This window comes from Notolepis coatsorum, assembly GCF_963971535.1.
Source record: "Notolepis coatsorum genome assembly, chromosome: 15".
Lineage (NCBI taxonomy): Eukaryota > Metazoa > Chordata > Actinopteri > Aulopiformes > Paralepididae > Notolepis > Notolepis coatsorum.
The window spans coordinates 15,610,714-15,632,830 of record NC_140179.1 but is presented as its reverse complement, the minus strand read 5'-3'; the positions used below and the strand labels follow the sequence as shown (position 1 = coordinate 15,632,830).

The 22,117-nt window shown below is 47.1% G+C and overlaps 1 protein-coding gene across 1 annotated transcript in view; it reads right to left on the bottom strand.

Moving 5' to 3' along the window:
* Positions 1-1,709: 1,709 nt before the first annotated feature.
* Positions 1,710-22,117, bottom strand: part of aspdh (aspartate dehydrogenase domain containing) — a gene marked incomplete at both ends in the record, with an annotated part of 27,827 nt that continues 7,419 nt past the window's right edge. Inside the window, 3 exons of the mRNA XM_084330226.1 lie at positions 1,710-1,747; positions 7,146-7,285; positions 18,634-18,857. Of these exons, the coding sequence (XP_084186352.1) occupies positions 1,710-1,747; positions 7,146-7,285; positions 18,634-18,857 (402 nt within the window). The remainder of the gene's footprint in view (positions 1,748-7,145; positions 7,286-18,633; positions 18,858-22,117) is intronic.

The following is a 22,117-nucleotide window of genomic DNA, read 5'->3' as shown; positions in this document are numbered from 1 at the left end:
AGAGAAACAAGGTCTCGCTGTGGGATATACCGATAGACCCAGCAGGGACTGCTGCCAGACATCCAACTACAGCTACTAGGAACCTAAAAAGGACAATAACACTACCTTATGCATACTGCACCTTATGTGATACTGTATATTTCAGTTAGTTAGTACCTTATGCATACTGCACCTTATGTGATACTGTATATTTCAGTTAGTTAGTACCTTATGCATACTGCACCTTATGTGATACTGTATATTTCAGTTAGTTAGTACCTTATGCATACTGCACCTTATGTGATACTGTATATTTCAGTTAGTTAGTACCTTATGCATACTGCACCTTATGTGATACTGTATATTTCAGTTAGTTAGTACCTTATGCATACTGCACCTTATGTGATACTGTATATTTCAGTTAGTTAGTACCTTATGCATACTGCACCTTATGTGAATACTGTATATTTCAGTTAGTTAGTTAATTATATTGACTTGTTATATCGTTTACACTGCTTGTTTTTACTACCTGTACCTCCCCTCCATGCTGCTATGATGCCTGAATTTCCTCAAGGGGATCGATAAAGGAATATCTTATCTTAGTAACTAACACCATTCATACAAGGCTCTCAAAACACATCTTCCTCAAAGGAAACGAAGGTTTCTTCAAAGCATCCTGGGCCTGGCAGTAGATCCGTCTGTGCGTTTGCTTCCAGTGGAACCAAGGTGATTTTCTAGCGGCGTGACGTTAGACTTTGATACATGACAGTTCAGGATTCTATATTATTACTATATTTAAAGGGGAACTATCTTATAAATGGCCTTTTTCAGTGTTTAGCATTGTTTCCTAGCTATGTGGACTTATATTAATATGATCTATGTCTCTAATTCTCATATTGGCGCATTCTTCCAATTCTCCTCTCACAATATTCACCCTCACTGAACTGAGTCATCTGAAAATGTGATGATTTGTGATGTCAGAGAGACACCGCTGCATGTTAATGTTCAGGCGAGTCAGTAACTTACCATTGTGGTTGGAGCCCAGCCTCAAAACGGCTTAGGATCTTGAGGTAGAAAAATGCTGTTTTTGAGGACTTGATTAGAAATACAAAACAATGAATTAAAAAAAAATTAAAAATGACAGAGGTGTTCCATAAACTCACAGGAATTGTGTAAAAGTGCCCAAATAGTGAAAGAAATAGTAAAATAGTTCCCCTTTAAGATCTTGAGGTAGAAAAATGCTGTTTTTGAGGACTTCATTAGAAATACAAAACGATGAAAAAAAAAAAAATACAGAGGTGTTCCATAAACTCACAGGAATTGTGTAAAAGTGCCCAAATAGTGAAATAAATAGTAAAATAGTTCCCCTTTAATAAAAGTTGAATAAAGGTTTTTATTGAACTTCAAAGGCATAACATAATGTAAAACAGTGCCATTTCCCCTGCTTCCCCCTTATGACATAAACAAAATGGTAACATGTCAAAGCTTAATCATCTTGTCATAAATAGCCATAAAGAAACTGGGGTATGATTAGAAGTATAAGCAATGGATTAAATTATATCACGATCCATTATTTTAGTTTTAAGAATGCATACCATTACATTTTGATATCGCAAGATATTTTGTCAACACCCCCCCCGATGATGAAAGCGAGCCGTCGTCAGTAACTGGTGCTCCGTCTCGCTGTCCTCCGTCTTGTGATGCGTTTCAACCGGCAGGATGGCGTTGGTTCAGCACAGGTACACTCTGCCTCCGTGCCCTTTGCAAACTGAAAGTAAAGAATGAGGTCAAAGGTCAAAAATAGGTGTAGAAGTCTAGACTAAATCACTCCTACAGTATATATACTATAGATTAGACACCATGGAAGTCTAGACTAAATCACTCCTACAGTATATATACTATAGATTAGACACCATGGAAGAGACTAAATCACTCCTACAGTATATATACTATAGACACCATGGAAGAGACTAAATCACTCCTGCAGTATATATACTATAGACACCATGGAAGAGACTAAATCACTCCTACAGGATCTATACTATAGACACCATGGAAGAGACTAAATCACTCCTACAGTATCTATACTATAGACACCATGGAAGAGACTAAATCACTCCTACAGGATCTATACTATAGACACCATGGAAGAGACTAAATCACTCCTACAGGATCTATACTATAGACACCATGGAAGAGACTAAATCACTCCTACAGGATCTATTCTATAGACACCATGGAAGAGACTAAATCACTCCTACAGGATCTATACTATAGACACCATGGAAGAGACTAAATCACTCCGACAGTATCTATACTATAGACACCATGGAAGAGACTAAATCACTCCTACAGGATCTATACTATAGACACCATGGAAGAGACTAAATCACTCCTACAGTATCTATACTATAGACACCATGGAAGAGACTAAATCACTCCTACAGGATCTATACTATAGACACCATGGAAGAGACTAAATCACTCCGACAGTATCTATACTATAGACACCATGGAAGAGACTAAATCACTCCTACAGGATCTATACTATAGACACCATGGAAGAGACTAAATCACTCCTACAGTATCTATACTATAGACACCATGGAAGAGACTAAATCACTCCTACAGGATCTATACTATAGACACCATGGAAGTCTAGACTAAATCACTCCTACAGTATATATACTATAGACACCATGGAAGAGACTAAATCACTCCTACAGGATCTATACTATAGACACCATGGAAGAGACTAAATCACTCCTACAGTATATATACTATAGACACCCTGGAAGAGACTAAATCACTCCTACAGTATATATACTATAGACACCATGGAAGAGACTAAATCACTCCTGCAGTATCTATACTATAGACACCATGGAAGAGACTAAATCACTCCTACAGTATATATACTATAGACACCATGGAAGAGACTAAATCACTCCTACAGTATATATACTATAGACACCATGGAAGAGACTAAATCACTCCTGCAGTATCTATACTATAGACACCATGGAAGAGACTAAATCACTCCTACAGGATCTATACTATAGACACCATGGAAGAGACTAAATCACTCCTTCAGGATCTATACTATAGACACCATGGAAGAGACTAAATCACTCCTTCAGGATCTATACTATAGACACCATGGAAGAGACTAAATCACTCCTTCAGGATCTATACTATAGACACCATGGAAGAGACTAAATCACTCCTTCAGGATCTATACTATAGACACCCTGGAAGAGACTAAATCACTCCTACAGGATCTATACTATAGACACCATGGAAGAGACTAAATCACTCCTACAGGATCTATACTATAGACACCATGGAAGTCTAGACTAAATCACTCCTGCAGTATCTATACTATAGACACCATGGAAGTCTAGACTAAATCACTCCTACAGTATATATACTATAGACACCATGGAAGAGACTAAATCACTCCTACAGGATCTATACTATAGACACCATGGAAGAGACTAAATCACTCCTACAGTATCTATACTATAGACACCATGGAAGAGACTAAATCACTCCTACAGGATCTATACTATAGACACCATGGAAGAGACTAAATCACTCCGACAGTATCTATACTATAGACACCATGGAAGAGACTAAATCACTCCTACAGTATCTATACTATAGACACCATGGAAGAGACTAAATCACTCCTACAGTATATATACTATAGACACCCTGGAAGAGACTAAATCACTCCTACAGGATCTATACTATAGACACCATGGAAGAGACTAAATCACTCCTACAGGATCTATACTATAGACACCATGGAAGAGACTAAATCACTCCTACAGTATATATACTATAGACACCCTGGAAGAGACTAAATCACTCCTACAGTATATATACTATAGACACCATGGAAGAGACTAAATCACTCCTACAGGATCTATACTATAGACACCATGGAAGAGACTAAATCACCCCTACAGTATATATACTATAGACACCATGGAAGTCTAGACTAAATCACTCCGACAGTATCTATACTATAGACACCATGGAAGTCTAGACTAAATCACTCCGACAGTATCTATACTATAGATTAGACACCATGGAAGTCTAGACTAAGGCCTTGTTCAGACGAAAACGATTTTGATCTTTTTCGTTTTCATTTCGTTTTCATTTAAAGGTCCCATGCATTATAAATGGACTTTTCCAGTGTTTAGCATTGTTTCCTAGCAATGGGGGATTATATCAATGTGGTCTGTGTCGTTAATTATCATATTGACTCATCAGTCTAGTCTCGAGTTCATGAGATCTTTCCTCACTCAACTAAGCCGTTCTGATGATTTGACAGTATCGCTGACGTGAATAAGGTACTGATGTGCATATCTCCGCCCCCTCAACAGCAGAGCGAGTGGAAATACCTTCACTTCCTCAAAGTGAAGCGAGGCAGAGAACAAGCGAGCGAGAGAGAGGGAGAGAGAGAGAGAGAGAGAGAGAGAGAGAGAGGAGCTTCTGTCGGGGAAACAAACACACGCATTTTACACACAACCTGACGCGCGGGGCTTCTCCCTGTTAGAGAGAGAGAGAGGGACCTCGGGAGCACTCCGTATCACTGTCAAAATATCTTTGCGCACGCTCCCACGCGCACGCCCGTATTCCGATCCGTGCAATAATATTCACAGAGGTATATATTGTCATTTGAAACAAGTTACCAATGCATTGTCCTGTGGGATTATGCCCCCCACAGCGAAATGAATTAGTATCCCCATCAATCTCTCTATGTCTCTCTGTCTGCCTGGCAGACTGTGTGGGTGACTGTCACTCAAAGCGCAAACAGTCTGAAATCCTGAGGTAGAAAAATTATGCTTTTGAGTACTTGATTAAAAATATAAAACAATGAATTTTTTTACAGATGTGTTCCATAGACTAACAGGAATTGTGTAAAGTTGCCCAAATAGTGCAAGGAATAGCAATGCATGGGACCTTTAAAAAAAGGTTTCCGTTAAAAACGAAATCGTCTCAAGAAATAAGTGCGTGCCACAAATGTACAAAATAAATGTCTTTCCTGTTTTAGACGTCGCTTTTATTTTGAAAAACTCTGACCGGAAGTGTTATAGTTGTTTTCGATAACTTGTGTCGTCCGGTTCTGTGCTTTTGAGCTGTCGCTAGTTTCCAACGGATAGGAGAGAGACGACACCGCGACGCAAATGCAGCTACAGGCAATCGGTGATGAGGAGGATTTTAATCGGCAGGAGAGAGAGAATGTTTCAAAGCCGTATATAATATGGTGCGCGCAGCTCAAACTACCTGTTGTATTAAATTAATTGATTGATGTTTAACTTGTCCCTGTGTCCAGTCCTTTCGACTAGCAAACGTCTGTATTTAACGTTACCTCAGGATACCACTGTCTATTATTGTATTTAGTTGGTTGGCTATTTAGCTAATTTAAGTACTAAAAAGTCAAAGTAAAAACTTTTTTTTATTGCAAGGGATAGACCAGGGGTCTCAAACTCATTCCATCGTGGGCCAAGTTTTCATTGTAACTACACATTGCACCAGGTGAGTTAGTTGAAGAGGTGAGCCAATTAGTGAAATCATCGGCTGGTGTTTAGGCTGGAATGAAACCAAGCATACACTCGGCCCACAGTGGAATGTGTTCTGCGATAGACGATGCTGAAATTAAAGAACAGAGGACATCATTTTAATGCACTTCTCCATCTAATTTGAAATTCCTGCGTCCTCTTCATCACTCGTACTATCGTTTGTGGCCATCTTCTGTAGCTTGTCACTCTGACGATAGCAGGTGTTTAATCAAAGATCCGCGCTTTCTAGTCTTGCACAAGGACCAATCAGCATGGATATGGGCGGATTCATTTTCTTTTGATTGGCTGTTTTTAAATAAAGTGCGGCCGCAGGATTAATAACGTTAACGTTAGTTCAGCCAGAGAAACAAATAATAGGCTACTAATTAAAATAGTTGGACCTGCGAGATTTGTACTTTGTAGGTCTGCATTTTAAATGTAATGTTTTTTTTCTCTGAAATGTAATTGAGTAAAAGTACAAGTATACAAACCTAATAATACTTGAGTAAAGTACAAATCCCCAAAAATGGTACTTAAGTATTGTAACAAAGTACAATTACTAGAGTACTTTCCACCCGCTGGAGAGAACTCACCCAGTAAGCTGTTCCAGAAGGAGCTGTGGGTAGCGCTGGAGAGAACTCACCCAGTAAGCTGTTCCAGAAGGAGCTGTATGTAGCGCTGGAGAGAACTCACCCAGTAAGCTGTTCCAGAAGGAGCTGTATGTAGCGCTGGAGAGAACTCACCCAGTAAGCTGTTCCAGAAGGAGCTGTATGTAGCGCTGGAGAGAACTCACCCAGTAAGCTGTTCCAGAAGGAGCTGTATGTAGCGCTGGAGAGAACTCACCCAGTAAGCTGTTCCAGAAGGAGCTGTATGTAGCGCTGGAGAGAACTCACCCAGTAAGCTGTTCCAGAAGGAGCTGTAGGTAGCGCTGGAGAGAACTCACCCAGTAAGCTGTTCCAGAAGGAGCTGTATGTAGCGCTGGAGATAACTCACCCAGTAAGCTGTTCCAGAAGGAGCTGTATGTAGCGCTGGAGAGAACTCACCCAGTAAGCTGTTCCAGAAGGAGCTGTATGTAGCGCTGGAGAGAACTCACCCAGTAAGCTGTTCCAGAAGGGGCTGTAGGTAGCGCTGGAGAGAACTCACCCAGTAAGCTGTTCCAGAAGGAGCTGTATGTAGCGCTGGAGAGAACTCACCCAGTAAGCTGTTCCAGAAGGAGCTGTATGTAGCGCTGGAGAGAACTCACCCAGTAAGCTGTTCCAGAAGGAGCTGTATGTAGCGCTGGAGAGAACTCACCCAGTAAGCTGTTCCAGAAGGAGCTGTATGTAGCGCTGGAGAGAACTCACCCAGTAAGCTGTTCCAGAAGGAGCTGTAGGTAGCGCTGGAGAGAACTCACCCAGTAAGCTGTTCCAGAAGGAGCTGTAGGTAGCGCTGGAGAGAACTCACCCAGTAAGCTGTTCCAGAAGGAGCTGTATGTAGCGCTGGAGAGAACTCATCCAGTAAGCTGTTCCAGAAGGAGCTGTAGGTAGCGCTGGAGAGAACTCACCCAGTAAGCTGTTCCAGAAGGGGCTGTAGGTAGCGCTGGAGAGAACTCACCCAGTAAGCTGTTCCAGAAGGAGCTGTAGGTAGCGCTGCCGGTCACAGCACCCAGTTTAGCCGGGTTCCTCCTCACAGTGTTCACAGAGAAACCATCAGGCCCCGTCACCTCCACCTCCACCACGTGGTAATCACTCAGCCTGGAGGAGGGAGGGAGGGAGGGAGGGAGGGAGAGAGAGAGAGAGAGAGAGAGAGAGAGAGAGAGAGAGAGAGAGAGAGAGAGAGAGAGAGAGAGAGAGAGAGAGAGAGAGAGAGAGAGAGAGAGAGAGAGAGAGAGAGAGAGAGAGAGAGAGAGAGAGAGAGAGAGAGAGAGAGAGAAAAAAAAGCTAAAACATAAGGCCGGCTGTCACAAAACAGTCACATCTAGAGACCTCAAAACCTACTCTAGCGAGGCCTTTAACCTTGAACTGGAGAGTCTGGACTGGTCAGATGAGCTCAATGGTACACTGGTAGAAGAAACATGGCTTGGTTTCAAAACCAAATTTTCAACAACACTAAACGACATGGCCCCCCTAAGAACCACCAGGGTAAAAAATCGCGCTGAGCCGTGGATGCACTCCGAAATATTGGCCGCTATGAAAACCAAAGATGAAAAATGCTCCGAGTTTCGTAAAAGTCAGTCAAAGCTTACAAAAAGCACGAGCAGTGAACTCCAAGCCCACGTGACAGAACTCAAACTGGAAAGAAACAGACTAAGAAACGACGTAAACTCCATGATCAAAACTGCAAAAAAGAACTTCATCAATGACAAAACTGAGGAAAACAAAAACAAACCATGTGAACTTTGGAAATTACTCAACAATCAACTAGGCTGCAGTAAAAAACTTAAAACCAGATTCTCAAACATAAACATAAAGACGGACAACACACTCATCACAGACAAGCTAGATGTAGCCAATTACTTAAACATTTTCTTCACAAACATAGCCACAACACTGGTAAACAAACTACCCTCCCACTCAGGGCATTATGGGGTAGAACACATAGTAGCGTAATACAAAAACCTAGGGGTCCGCAAAGACGACTTCAAACTGGAAATGGTAACTACAGATGAGGTACTCAAAAAACTGAGCGCCCTCCAACCTAACAAGGCCACTGGCCATGACAACATCCCCTCCAAATTCCTCAGAGACTCAGCAGCCGCCATCATCCCAGTCATCACACACATAATAAACCTCTCCATAAAACAGGGACACGTCCCCAAGGACTTCAAAATTGCGAGAGTGACCCATCTGCACAAAAAGGGCAGTAAATTAGACCCAGGCAACTACCGCCCTGTTTCTATTCTTACCTCCATCTCGAAAGTCATGGAAAAAATAGTCTACGAACAGGTTGAAAAGTACCTAGCGGAAAAAAATCGAATCTACGAATTCCAATCTGGCTTCAGAACATCCCACTCCACTGACACATGCCTTCTCTATTTGAACGACCACATCAAACAAGAGGTGGACGAGGGCAAATACTGCGGCATGGTCATGCTGGACCTACAAAAAGCCTTCGACAATGTCAATCACTCCATTCTGATTGACAAGCTAAAAGCAATGGGTTTTGATAGTCTATCAGTGAGCTGGATGCAATCCTACCTGGAGGGGAGAGAACAGATGGTGGAGGTAAACGGTACCCTACCCCCCCCCCCCCCTCACAGTGAGCTGTGGTGTTCCACAAGGAAGCATACTAGGACCGCTACTGTTCCTAATTTATGCAAATGACATGTCGTCAGCTTGTGACTGCAACTTGTTCTTGTTCGCAGACGACTCAGCCCTGCTGGTCTCTGACAAGAACAAGTTACAGGTTGAAAAAACCCTCAGCTCGGAACTAGGCAAAATCTGCATATGGCTCGCTGATAACAAACTATCATTACACATGGGCAAAACAAGTTTCAAGTTTCAAGTTCAAGTTTCTTTAATAGTTGTCATACAGAAGTACTGTTATGGTTTGACACCGACCCCAAACGCTAACGACACAAGAGAGTAGGATTCAGAGTTGCCAAATACGAGGGCTTGTTTATTTGATAATAAGAATAAGTGAAACAGGGAAAGCAGGTCAACAAGAACAGGTACAATGAACAAGGGGCAAAGTTCTGCTGCTCTGCAGCTTCTCCCGGAAGGGTAGTCTTGGGAAGCAGGAGCAGACCTCTGTACCGCTCTGCAGACTCTCACGGCGGACCTCTCAGATGTTGTGCAAGACCGAGAGAGGGAGAGAGGGAACGGGTCAGTGACAGAGCAGACTTGAAACGAGCTGGAGGACAGGGTGTTATATTCTTCGTGTTAAACAACACAGTGATGTGCAATATTCCAAAAACAGCCCAAGTGAATATCTTCATGTAAACACACAGTGAGCAAAAATCCAAACACCGTCCAAATGTGAAATACTATCTTCGTGTAAACACACAGTGAGCAAAAATCCAAACACAGTCCAAATGTGAAACAATATCTTCGTGTAAATACACAGTGAGCAAAATCCAAACACAGTCCAAATGTGAAATAATATCTTCGTGTAAATACACAGTGGGAGGTGGAAGATCCCAAAAATATTATTCCAAAAAGGAAAGAGCAAAAACGATAATGGCTGGGTGAGTGACTGTCTGACAAAAAGGTGGTAGACTTCAGTGTAAAGGTTACACACGAAAATCGGAAATAGGTCAAGACAGTCAATCTAGAAAAACTCACCCAGACGAGCTGCGTAAAAGGAACAGGAACAACAGTGGAGGCGAGCGCGCGCCACGGAGCAGGTATCCAAGCGAAGGCTTCTAGGAATTCCTGGAGAATAGCACAGTGAAACAGAAGCAACGGGGAAAAACATCCAGCGACAAATCAAGACGAACCAACAACTTAGGGTGGGGAAACGGGGTATAAATAATGAGGGATCGATTGATTGAAAAGCAGTGACAGCTGGGGAATGTGATTGAAAAGCGTGGGGAAGTGAGAGAACCAATCAGCGACGTCTCAGATGACGTCAGCGGGGAGAAACGTGTGAACGAGGGAATTGAAATACTTGACAGAAAAAATGAATGAAAACAAAGCGAGGGTGGTTAAAGGAACAGAACGAGTGAGAAGGCAAGGACAGAAACCTCACAGTACCCCCCCCTCCACGGGAGCCGCCCGGCGACCAGGCCGACCCGGCTCGTCAGGATGGGCCCGATGGAAGTCGGTGATCAAGCCGGGATCCACGATGAGCTGCCGGGAGACCCAGCTACGCTCCTCAGGGCCGTAACCCTCCCAGTCCACCAGGTATTGGAATCCCCGGCCCCGCCGACGAACGCCCATCAACCGGCGGACCTGCCACTGGGGGTGACCATCCACTAGCACAGGAGGCGGTGGATCAGGAGCTGGAGGCATAAGGGGACTGAGGGAGACGGGCTTAACCCGGGAGACATGGAACACGGGGTGGATGTGCATGGATGCAGGAAGCTTCAGGCGCAGGGCCGCCGGACTGAGTACCTTCAGGACCTCGAAAGGACCGACGAAGCGAGGGTTGAGCTTCTTGGCCGAGGACCGTAGCGGGAGGTCCTTCGCGGAGAGCCACACCCTCTGCCCAGGGCGGTAAGTCGGCGCGGGAACCCGGCGCCGGTCGGCACCACGACAGGCGCGCTCAGATGTCCGGAGCAGCGCGGTCCTGGTGATCTCCCAAACGCGACGGCAGCGGTCGAGGTGGACCTGCACGGAGGGAACTGCCACTTCCGTCTCCAGTGCGGGAAAAAGAGGGGGCTGGTAGCCCAGGGAGGCCTCAAAAGGGGAGAGGCCGGTGGCGGAACTGACCATTGAGTTGATCGAGTATTCAACCCAGGGAAGGAAACGACTCCAGGATGCCGGCCTCTCGGCTGCCACACACCGAAGAGCAGACTCCACGCTCTGGTTCATCCTCTCCGTCTGCCCGTTTGTCTGGGGATGGTAGCCAGAGGAGAGACTGACCGTTGCCCCCAATCCCTTGCAGAAAGCCCGCCATACCTGGGAGGTGAACTGGGGCCCCCGGTCAGAGACGATGTCCTGGGGAAAGCCGTGAAGGCGGAACACGTGGTGCGTCAGGAGGTCCGCCGTCTCGGCTGCTGAGGGAAGCTTGGAGAGGGCCACGAGGTGGACCCCCTTGCTGAATCGATCCACCACGCCTCACCACACCCTCGATGCCCAAGGTGATGGCTCCAACCACTCGGGCCTCCGGGATGATGGGAGATGGGTCCTCAGAGGGTGGAGCCCCCTTGGAGTGCATCCGGGACAGGGAGTCGGCCTTCGTGTTGCGGGAACCGGGGCGGAAGGTCAGCGAGAAGTCGAACCGACTGAGGAAACTGGCCCATCTCGCCTGCCGACCGTTGAGGCGCCTGGAAGCGCGGATGAACGTTAGGTTCTTGTGGTCCGTCCAGATGGTAAAAGGCTCCTCGGCACCCTCTAGCCAATGACGCCACTCCTCCAGAGCAGCCACGACCGCCAGTAGCTCCCGATTGCCGGTGTCGTAGTTCCTCTCGGCGGGGAGGAAGCGACGCGAGTAGAAGGCGCAAGGATGTACCTTCTGGTCGGAAGGAGAACGCTGAGATAGGACAGCGCCCAGGCCAGAATCCGAGGCGTCCACCTCCACGATGAACTGCCTCTTGGGGTCAGGGTGGAGCAGGATAGGAGCGGAAGTGAACCTTCTCTTGAGGGAGCGGAACGCAGCGCGTGCCGCTGGGGACCAGTCGAACGGCAGAGCGGGGGAGGTCAGCTTGGTAAGAGGCTCCGCCACTTGGCTGTAGTTCCGGATGAACCTTCGGTAGAAGTTTGCGAACCCGAGGAAACTCTGTAGCTCCTTCCGAGTGGTGGGTTCCGGCCAATCCTCCACAGCCTGGATCTTGCGAGGATCCGCTCGGGTCAAGCCCTTCTCCACGATGAAGCCCAGGTAGTCGACGGAGTTGGAGTGGAAACGGCACTTCTCCGCCTTGACGAAGAGCCGATTGTGGAGGAGGCGCTCCAGCACCCGGCGGACATGCAGGATGTGTTCCTCGAGGGTCCTGGAAAAGATAAGAATGTCGTCCAGGTACACCACCACGAACACCTCCAGCATGTCACGGAGGACATCGTTCATGAGTGCCTGGAATACCGCCGGGGCGTTGGTGAGGCCGAACGGCATCACAAGGTACTCATAGTGGCCCCTGGGGGTCTTGAAGGCGGTCTTCCATTCATCGCCCTCACGGATACGGACAAGATGATAGGCACTTCGGAGATCCAGCTTGGTGAAGAACGAGGCCTGGGTCAGTGGCTCGAAGGTGGAGCTCATGAGAGGTAGGGGGTATTTGTTCTTGATGGTGATCTCGTTGAGCTGACGATAGTCGATGCAGGGTCGCAGGTCCCCATCCTTCTTACCAACAAAGAAGAACCCGGCCGCCACCGGGGAGGAGGAAGGCCGAATGAGTCCTGCTTCCAATGACTCAGAGATGTAGAGATCCATCGCCTTCTTCTCCGGGACAGTCAGACTGTAGAGGCGGCTGCCGGGAAGGGGAGCCCCTTGGCGGAGGTCGATGGCGCAGTCATAGGGGCGGTGAGGTGGAAGGGACTGAGCCCTGGTCTTACTGAATACCTCCATGAGGTCGTGGTACTCGGGAGGAATGGACGAGGGATCCGGGGGCAACTCACCAGCCGGTCTCCGGGGCGGGGGACAAGACGCCGCCTGTAGACAGCGGGCGTGACAGGAGGAGCTCCAGCCCCTGATGGTACCGGAGGCCCAGGCGATGTGGGGCTCGTGCAGCGCGAGCCAGGGCCTACCCAGGACCACCGGGACAAGGGGGGATTGGGTAATGAGGAACTGGATCCTCTCTACGTGGTTCCCAGCAATGGTCAGCAAGACTGGGCCGGTCCGTTGAGAGATGTCGGCCAGGCGGTGTTGGTCCAACGAAAAGATCTCCAAGGGCCTCACAAGGGCCTCAAGAGGTATGTTGGCTTGGGTGGCAAACTCGAAGTCGAGGAAGTTCTCGTCTGCCCCAGAGTCGATGAGGGCCTCCACCGTGGCACGTTGGTTCCCCCAGGCCAGGGTGACGCTCAACAGATGGTCAGGCGGTGCGCGGCGCTGGGAATGGGAAAAACGGCTCACCAGGATCTCCCGGGGTCTTGGTGAGCCCGATCTTTTGGCCGGATAGGGCAGTCGGCGAGAAAGTGTCCCGTGCCTCCGCAGTAGAGGCAGAGCTCGGACCTGAGCCTTGCCTGACGCACCACCTGGCTCAGACGAGAGCGTCCCAGTGGCATGGGTTCCTCCTCGCGCACCGGACGGGGAAGCCTGTTACCTTCAGTAGTGTTGGGGACGGGGCGTCCAGGAGTCCGGGGTGCTTCAGGAGGTGGCAGTCGGGTCCTCTCGCGCCTTCTCTCCAGGAGGCGTCCGTCAATACGGATGACAAGGCTAAACAGCTCCTCGAGGGAGTCGGGCACCTCCCTGGTAGCGAGCTGGTCCAGGACTGCGTCACTGAGCCCCCTAATGAAGGTTAGGCGAAGAGCAGGTTCGTTCCATCCACTCTCCACCGCCGCCAGTCGAAACTCCATGACATAGTCCGTCACCCTGCTGCTCCCTTGTCGGAAGGTCCCCAACCGGGCTCCAGGGTCCAGACCTCGGGCTGGATGGTGGAACACTCTGCGGAGCTCCGCCACGAAGTCTGGGTAGGAGAACAAAAATTCTGCTTCCATTGCCCAGGAGGAAGTGACCCACTGGGCAGCATGGCCTGAAAGTAGGTTGGTTATATAAGCCACTCGGGACCCATGAGCAGAAAAACGGCTTGGTTGATGACGGAAAACCAACTCACATTGCATGATGAATGTGGCACACTCCTCGGGATTACCGTCGAACAGCCGTGGGACGGAGAGAAGGGGTTCCCGAGGTGCGAGATCTGCTGGGGCTGCGGGGAATGTTCCTGAAGGGTGTGAGAGATGAAAAGAATTAACGGCGTCGCCCAGCGAGTTAAGCTGGGCGAGAATCTCGGACTGTTGTCCCGCCATAGCGGCCATTGAACCCTGCATAGGCAGGACCTGGTCCCTGAGGTCCTGCACCGCAGCCGCAGCCCGCTCTAGTTGGAGACCGTGATCCCTGGTCAACTCGACTTGAAATGCAAGTGCGGTTCTGACCCCCTCTGTGTCGGCTGGGGTCGTCATGGTTGGTTCGTAATGTTATGGTTTGACACCGACCCCAAACGCTAACGACACAAGAGAGTAGGATTCAGAGTTGCCAAATACGAGGGCTTGTTTATTTGATAATAAGAATAAGTGAAACAGGGAAAGCAGGTCAACAAGAACAGGTACAATGAACAAGGGGCAAAGTTCTGCTGCTCTGCAGCTTCTCCCGGAAGGGTAGTCTTGGGAAGCAGGAGCAGACCTCTGTACCGCTCTGCAGACTCTCACGGCGGACCTCTCAGATGTTGTGCAAGACCGAGAGAGGGAGAGAGGGAACGGGTCAGTGACAGAGCAGACTTGAAACGAGCTGGAGGACAGGGTGTTATATTCTTCGTGTTAAACAACACAGTGATGTGCAATATTCCAAAAACAGCCCAAGTGAATATCTTCATGTAAACACACAGTGAGCAAAAATCCAAACACCGTCCAAATGTGAAATACTATCTTCATGTAAACACACAGTGAGCAAAAATCCAAACACAGTCCAAATGTGAAACAATATCTTCGTGTAAATACACAGTGAGCAAAATCCAAACAGTCCAAATGTGAAATAATATCTTCGTGTAAATACACAGTGGGAGGTGGAAGATCCCAAAAATATTATTCCAAAAAGGAAAGAGCAAAAACGATAATGGCTGGGTGAGTGACTGTCTGACAAAAAGGTGGTAGACTTCAGTGTAAAGGTTACACACGAAAATCGGAAATAGGTCAAGACAGTCAATCTAGAAAAACTCACCCAGACGAGCTGCGTAAAAGGAACAGGAACAACAGTGGAGGCGAGCGCGCGCCACGGAGCAGGTATCCAAGCGAAGGCTTCTAGGAATTCCTGGAGAATAGCACAGTGAAACAGAAGCAACGGGGAAAAACATCCAGCGACAAATCAAGACGAACCAACAACTTAGGGTGGGGAAACGGGGTATAAATAATGAGGGATCGATTGATTGAAAAGCAGTGACAGCTGGGGAATGTGATTGAAAAGCGTGGGGAAGTGAGAGAACCAATCAGCGACGTCTCAGATGACGTCAGCGGGGAGAAACGTGTGAACGAGGGAATTGAAATACTTGACAGAAAAAATGAATGAAAACAAAGCGAGGGTGGTTAAAGGAACAGAACGAGTGAGAAGGCAAGGACAGAAACCTCACAAGTACAGAATACTTTTATACAAAATGCTTCTTACTGTTACGCTCCAGAGACTGTGCTAGACAAGATAAGTATGAAATAACATAGTATAGCATGTAAATTAGAAGTAAAAAAAATGAGGTCACAGTGTTCAGTATAGACATATGTACAATGTTCGATGCGGAATAGACATAACTGAGTTACCATATAATATACAATATACTATGCAGTGTACTAATATACAATACTATATAGTGCAAATCAGAAATGGGATAAGGTACAATTTAGGTACAATTTACAGTAAGGTGTACGAGTTGTAGTGCAAATCCTTTATCAATAAATATAAAGTGTGTTTAGGTGATCTAAAGTGTGGAGAGTGGGTGCTGCATTTTGTTGTTTGTTTAAAGTGAGTGTGTGCGTGTGGATGTGTGTGCTGTGTGCATTTGGTGGTTGTTGTATAGTGTTTATTGTTCGTTGAGCAGCCTGATGGCCTGGGGATAGAAGCTTCTTCTGAGTCTTTCTGTGCTCGCCTTGAGACTCCGGTATCGCTTGCCTGACCGCAGCAGTTCAAAGAGGCAGTTGTTCGGGTGGCTGGAGTCCTTAATGATTCTCTTAGCCTTACCCCTGCATCGCTTGTTGTAAATGTTCTGGAGGGTGGGGAGCCCCCCTCCAATTGTGCGTTCGGCTGAACGTGTCACTCTTTGTAGTCTGCTTCGGTCTTGTGCAGTGCTATTCCCAAACCAGGAGGTGATGTTGCCAGTCAGGATGCTCTCTATTGTACATGAGTAGAAGTTCTTAAGGATCTTCTGACTGATTTGGAACTTCCTTAGGCGCCTGAGGAAGTAGAGGCGTTGTCGTGCCTTCTTCACAACACTGTCAATGTGTGTGGTCCATGTCAAGTCCTCGGATATGTGGGCTCCGAGGTACTCAAAGCTGTTCACTCTCATCAGCACTGTACCGGGCTATAATGACCAGCAAGGGACACACGACCGATTACATAAGGGAGAAATGGGAGAGAGAACTAGAGATAGGAATAACAGGGAAGGAATGGGGTAACATATGCGAGGTGCAACATTCAACAACAGGATCGAGGACATGGAAAGAGTTTGGATGGAAAAACATAATCAGATTCTTTATAACCCCAGAGCTGAAGGGAAAATATGCACCAACACAAAGAGCATGCTGGAGGATGTGTGGGAAGGAGGGGGCAAATCACACGCACATATTCTGGGGATGTCAGAAGCTGAAGGGGTATTGGGAGGAGATAGGGGAGGCAATGAACAGAATATTAGGATACGGGTTACCACATACGGGACTGGTGCTTTACTTAGGAGACTTGACACACGAGGGAATACAAGGGGGGGACAAATATTTAATAAAGATAATGTTGATAGCGGCCAGAAAAGCAATAACAAGACTGTGGTACAGAGAAGACCCACGACAATAGCACAATGGGTAGGAATAGTAGGGGAGATACAGGATATGGAGAGGATAACACATGCTGAGGTTACAGGAAGAGACATTTGGAGAAAGATGGGGAAAGTGGGAGGATTACAAGGGGAACGAAAACGACATCACAGAGGAAGAACCAAATGCAACACAAGAGGGCGAAGGGTAAAGGAGGAAAGAGGTTCAAGGAGGGTCTCTGAACCCATGTCACAAAATGCTGCTTTAGTTAGCTTTTTTTATTTTAATTTGTGTTTAGGGTATGACAACTGTTTTATGTTTTTCCATTTTATTATTTATGTTTGTGGAATTTCTGCTCAAGTCAGTATTTTTTATTTTGTTTTTGAGTATTACATTTTTTTCTTTATTGTTTATGTCTGTTTAATAGTGTTGTTGATGTTATTGTATATGTTGTGTTGTATGTCTATAAATGTTTAATAAAAATGTAAGTAAAAAAAAAAAAAAAAGCTGTTCACTCTCTCAACCGGTGCCCCGTCGATGCTGAGGGGGCTGTAGTCCTTGACCCCCGACCTCCTGAAGTCCACAATCATCTCCTTTGTTTTGCTGACGTTCAGGGAGAGGCTGTTTTCCTGGCACCATCCCGCCAGGACCTTGACCTCTTCCAGGTAGGCCCTCTCGTCGTTTGCAGAGATCAGGCCCACCACCACTGTGTCGTCAGCAAATTTGATGATTGTGTTGTTACTCCGCTGAGCCACACAGTCGTGTGTGTACAGGGAGTAGAGGAGGGGACTCAGAACACAGCCCTGGGGGGCCCCTATGTTGAGGGTGATGGATGAGGAGGTGCAGTTGCCTGCTCTCACCACCTGGGGTCTGCCCGTCAGGAAGTCCAAGACCCACTGGCAGAGGTCATAGTTCAAGCCCAGGTCCCTGAGCTTGGCTATGAGTTTGGAGGGGACTATGGTATTGAATGCCGAGCTGTAGTCGATGAATAGCATTCTCACATAGTTCCCCTTCCTCTTGTCCAGGTGTGATGCTGCTGTGTGCAGCACATGGGCTATGGCGTCCTCCGTGGACCTGTTGGGGCGGTATGCAAATTGCAGGGGGTCCAGGTTGATGGGGAGGGAGGAGCAGATGTAGCCCTTTACTAGCTTCTCAAAGCACTTCATGGCTATGGAGGTGAGAGCTACAGGGCGGTAGTCGTTGAGGCAAGCAGGCTTGGATTTTTTAGGTACAGGGATGATAGTGGACTTCTTCAGGCAGGTCAGACAGAGTCCATTCTCTTCGGTTCAAATAACAAACTCAGCAAGACCGACGGCTTCTCAGTTACAGTGGGTGACAATATTGTCACAAGGAAAGAAGATATTACCTACCTGGGCTCCATCCTAGAGGCTAATCTTTCCTGTGACAAAATGGCATCCAATGTAATAAAAAAAGTCAACCAACAAACTTGTACCGGATCTCCTCTCTGGTAAACAAGAATACCCTGAAGACTCTGGCAGGAGCACTCATTCAAGGGTACTACGACTATGCTTGCACCTCATGGTACCAAAGCACCTCAAAGGCGTTAAAAACAAAATTACAAACATCTCAAAACAAACTGGTCAGACTACTGCTTGACCTTACTCCTAGAACCCACCTCACCCCTGCCCACTTTGACAACCTAGGATGGCTTAGAGTAGACGACAGAGTACAGCAACTTGCAATGGACCTGGTTAACCTTCTGTAGTGTGATAGTGAAAGGGTTAACCTTCTGTAGTGTGGTAGTGAAAGGTTAACCTTCTGTAGTGTGGTAGTGAAAGGTTAACCTTCTGTAGTGTGGTAGTGAAAGGGTTAAGACGACTCACGCTGTGTCAGAGACAATCTCTCCCCGGACGCCAGAGAAGCCCAGCGATGCTCCTGCGATCGCGGCCGCCGCCATGGTGTTCACGTTGTTAGGGGCGACGGGACACAACTCAGCCACGGAGCCACTGAACAAGACCCGCCTCCCCTCTGCCTCCGTCCAATCGGAGAGCATGTCTCCCGTCAGGCGGAAGCAGGACGGATGCTTGGACATTCTGATGAACAAAGCCTGAGAAGTGAAGTCCAGGGTCGGCCATTTGCATTTATTTTGTTTTCCATTGTTACACAATGAAAATCATAGCGGTTTACAGGAATGGATTATATCACTATATACATAGATGCAAATAAAACTGTGAAAGATATGACTGGTTTTCGTTATGATTATAACAGGATAAGTATGTACTGTATATAAATACTTTTATTCATGGATTTTGCTAAACTAGTTGTTAACCCTTTCGCTGCCGCACTACCAAACGGTTAACCCTTTCACTGCGACAATACACATAAGGTTAACCCTTTCACTGCGGTTACCGTCGGTAGTGTGATAGTAAAGGGTTAACCTTCTGTAGTGTGGCAGTGAAAGGGTTAAAGTAGAACGACAGTGGGGGCAGGGAAGGAGGCCATCTCAGCTAAGACGTATCAACAGGACGAGGTTAGGGCCCTTTTATTTAGATCAGGGGTGAGCGACTTCAGACAGTGGGGTGGGTCGCGTAGCAACGCACACTGGGAGACAGAGAGAGACGGAGTTAGACAGAGCTCCAAGGGTATAGACAAACTGTTTTAGAGAAAACAATCATGAGGCCGCGTCTTAGACAGAGAGGAGCGCCCCCTGGGGGAGGGCTGGGGAAGGAGAGGAGAGAGCAAGCTAGACGAGAGAGAGAATGAGACAAATAGATAGCTTTTCTTCCAGCATTTGCAATTGAAAGGTCACTACAGTAGGTCTGAGGCCTGACATCAAGGTGAAAGGTCACTACAGTAGGTCTGAGGCCTGACATCAAGGTGAAAGGTCACTACAGTAGGTCTGAGGCCTGACATCAAGGTGAAAGGTCACTACAGTAGGTCTGAGGTCTGACGTCAAGGTGAAAGGTCACTACAGTAGGAGGTCTGAGGCCTGACATCAAGGTGAAAGGTCACTACAGTAGGTCTGAGGCCTGACATCAAGGTGAAAGGTCACTACAGTAGGTCTGAGGTCTGACGTCAAGGTGAAAGGTCACTACAGTAGGAGGTCTGAGGCCTGACATCAAGGTGAAAGGTCACTACAGTAGGTCTGAGGCCTGACATCAAGGTCTCAAGTTCTCAGGGCCAATGAGGTAGACCAAGCATGGGGCACTTTTAAATCTCTGTTCTTGAAGGTTATAAACTCTGTAGCCCCCCTTAGACAAACCAGAGTGAAGCAGCGATCAGACCCATGGTTTGACCACACCATAGGTGATAGTATCAAACGGAGGGACTCTGCCCTAGCCAAGTTTAACCGTTCTCAAGATAAGGCTGACTTTGATCACTTCAAAAAACTCAGGAACCAGACTCAGGAAATGATCAGGATAGCTAAGAGAGAATACTTTGCAGAAACCATCAAGGAGAACAGCAATGACCCAACTAAACTGTGGAAAACCCTCAAGCAGCTAGGCTGTGGGGGCGATGCCAACCAAAGGACTACTGAGTCCAACATAGGCCTGTCCACAGACAAGGGAATGGAGTTTGATAAAAAGAATGTAGCCACAATCTTTAATAACTTCTTTACATCGGTAGCAGGTAAGCATGTCTCTAACCTACCTCCCAAGACAGAGCAGTTTGGTGATGACTTTGTTTCCAACTACTATAGCCAACGAGGGGTTAAGGCAAACTTGTTCTCCTTAAGCAAGGTGTCAGTAGTCAAAGTGGCTGCGATGCTGGGTGAGCTCAAAATCAAGAAGGCCACAGGTGTAGATGGCATCAGTGCCAGGTTTCTGAGGGATGCAGCCGGAGTTATAGCTCCACCAGTAACCCATATTATTAACCTCTCCCTGGACCTAGGCAAGGTACCCACCGACTTCAAGAATGCCAAAGTCATCCCTATATATAAAAAAGGGAGCAAATCTGACCCCAGCAATTATAGACCAGTCTCAATTTTAAGTGTGTTATCCAAAGTCCTAGAGAAGATAGTCCATGAACAAGTCCAGGAATATGCAAGCAGCCATGACCTCCTGTACGACCTCCAATCCGGCTTTAGGAAGTCTTACTCTACTGAAACATGTCTTCTTTATCTTACAGACAGTATCAGGAGGGAGATAGATTCAGGTAAGCTGTGTGGGCTAGTTCTTCTAGACCTACAGAAGGCTTTCGACACAGTGAACCATGACATACTGCTCTCCAAGCTTAAGGCCTTGGGTATGTCTGAGACAGTGGTCAGATGGTTCTCTTCCTACCTTGCTGATAGGGTGCAGCGGGTCGAGGTCAGTGGCACTATGTCAGAGGCCAAGCCCATTGTATGTGGGGTCCCACAAGGAAGCGTGCTAGGACCTCTCCTTTTTTTACTGTACATAAATGACATGTCAGCAGCATGCTCATGTAACTTGTTTTTATTTGCAGACGACTCAGCCCTGCTAGTCTCACACAAGGATCAGAACACACTAGAACAGATGCTAGGTGAAGAACTTGCAGGGGTCAGCAGGTGGCTTTCGGACAACAGGCTTTCTCTTCACCTAGGTAAAACAGAGGCAGTACTATTAGCCTCCAAGCCCAAGCTCAGGAAAGCACGGGAGTTTAATATCCAGCTAGGAGCTGTAACCCTAAAACAGCAAAAAAAAGCGAAGTATCTAGGCTGTATGATAGACGGGAGCCTAGATGGGGAGGCTATGGCCTCCCAAGTACTGGGCAAAGTCAACGCCCACACCAGGTACCTAGCTAGGAAAGCCAACCTCCTTGGCAGAGATAGCCTCAGGCTATTAGCAAATAGCCTAGTACTCTGCCACTTTGACTATGGTAGCGTATCGTGGTTCGAGGGCCTGTCAGTGAACATAAAAAAGAAGCTTCAGGTTTCCCAAAATAAGCTAGTAAGGGTGGTAATGGGTCTTGGCCCTCGCACCCACATAGGGAGGAGTCACTTCCAGGAGCTAAACTGGCTTCCTATAGAGGCCAGAGTTACCCAGCTCAGACTGAACATAGTGCACAATATTATAAACCAAAGGTCCCCTAGATACCTCCAAAACTACTTCACCCCGGTCAACGAATCCCACAACCACAGAACTAGAGCAAGCATAGCAAACCTGAAGCCTGCTTCTTTCCGATCGAAACTGGGCCAATGCTCCCTTACTTTCTCTGGAGCCCAGGATTGGAACAAGCTGCCTCTCCCCATCAAGCAGAGCTTGAGCCTCCACAGCTTCAAGAGAAGCGTCAGGAAGTGGCTCATGGACAGAATAGAAGAATAGCCCCCTATAGTTTGAATGGGTTTCCAATCAGTTTTTAGTTATTGTGGGGTATACAATTTTAGCAATAGGTTAGTCTTTTAAT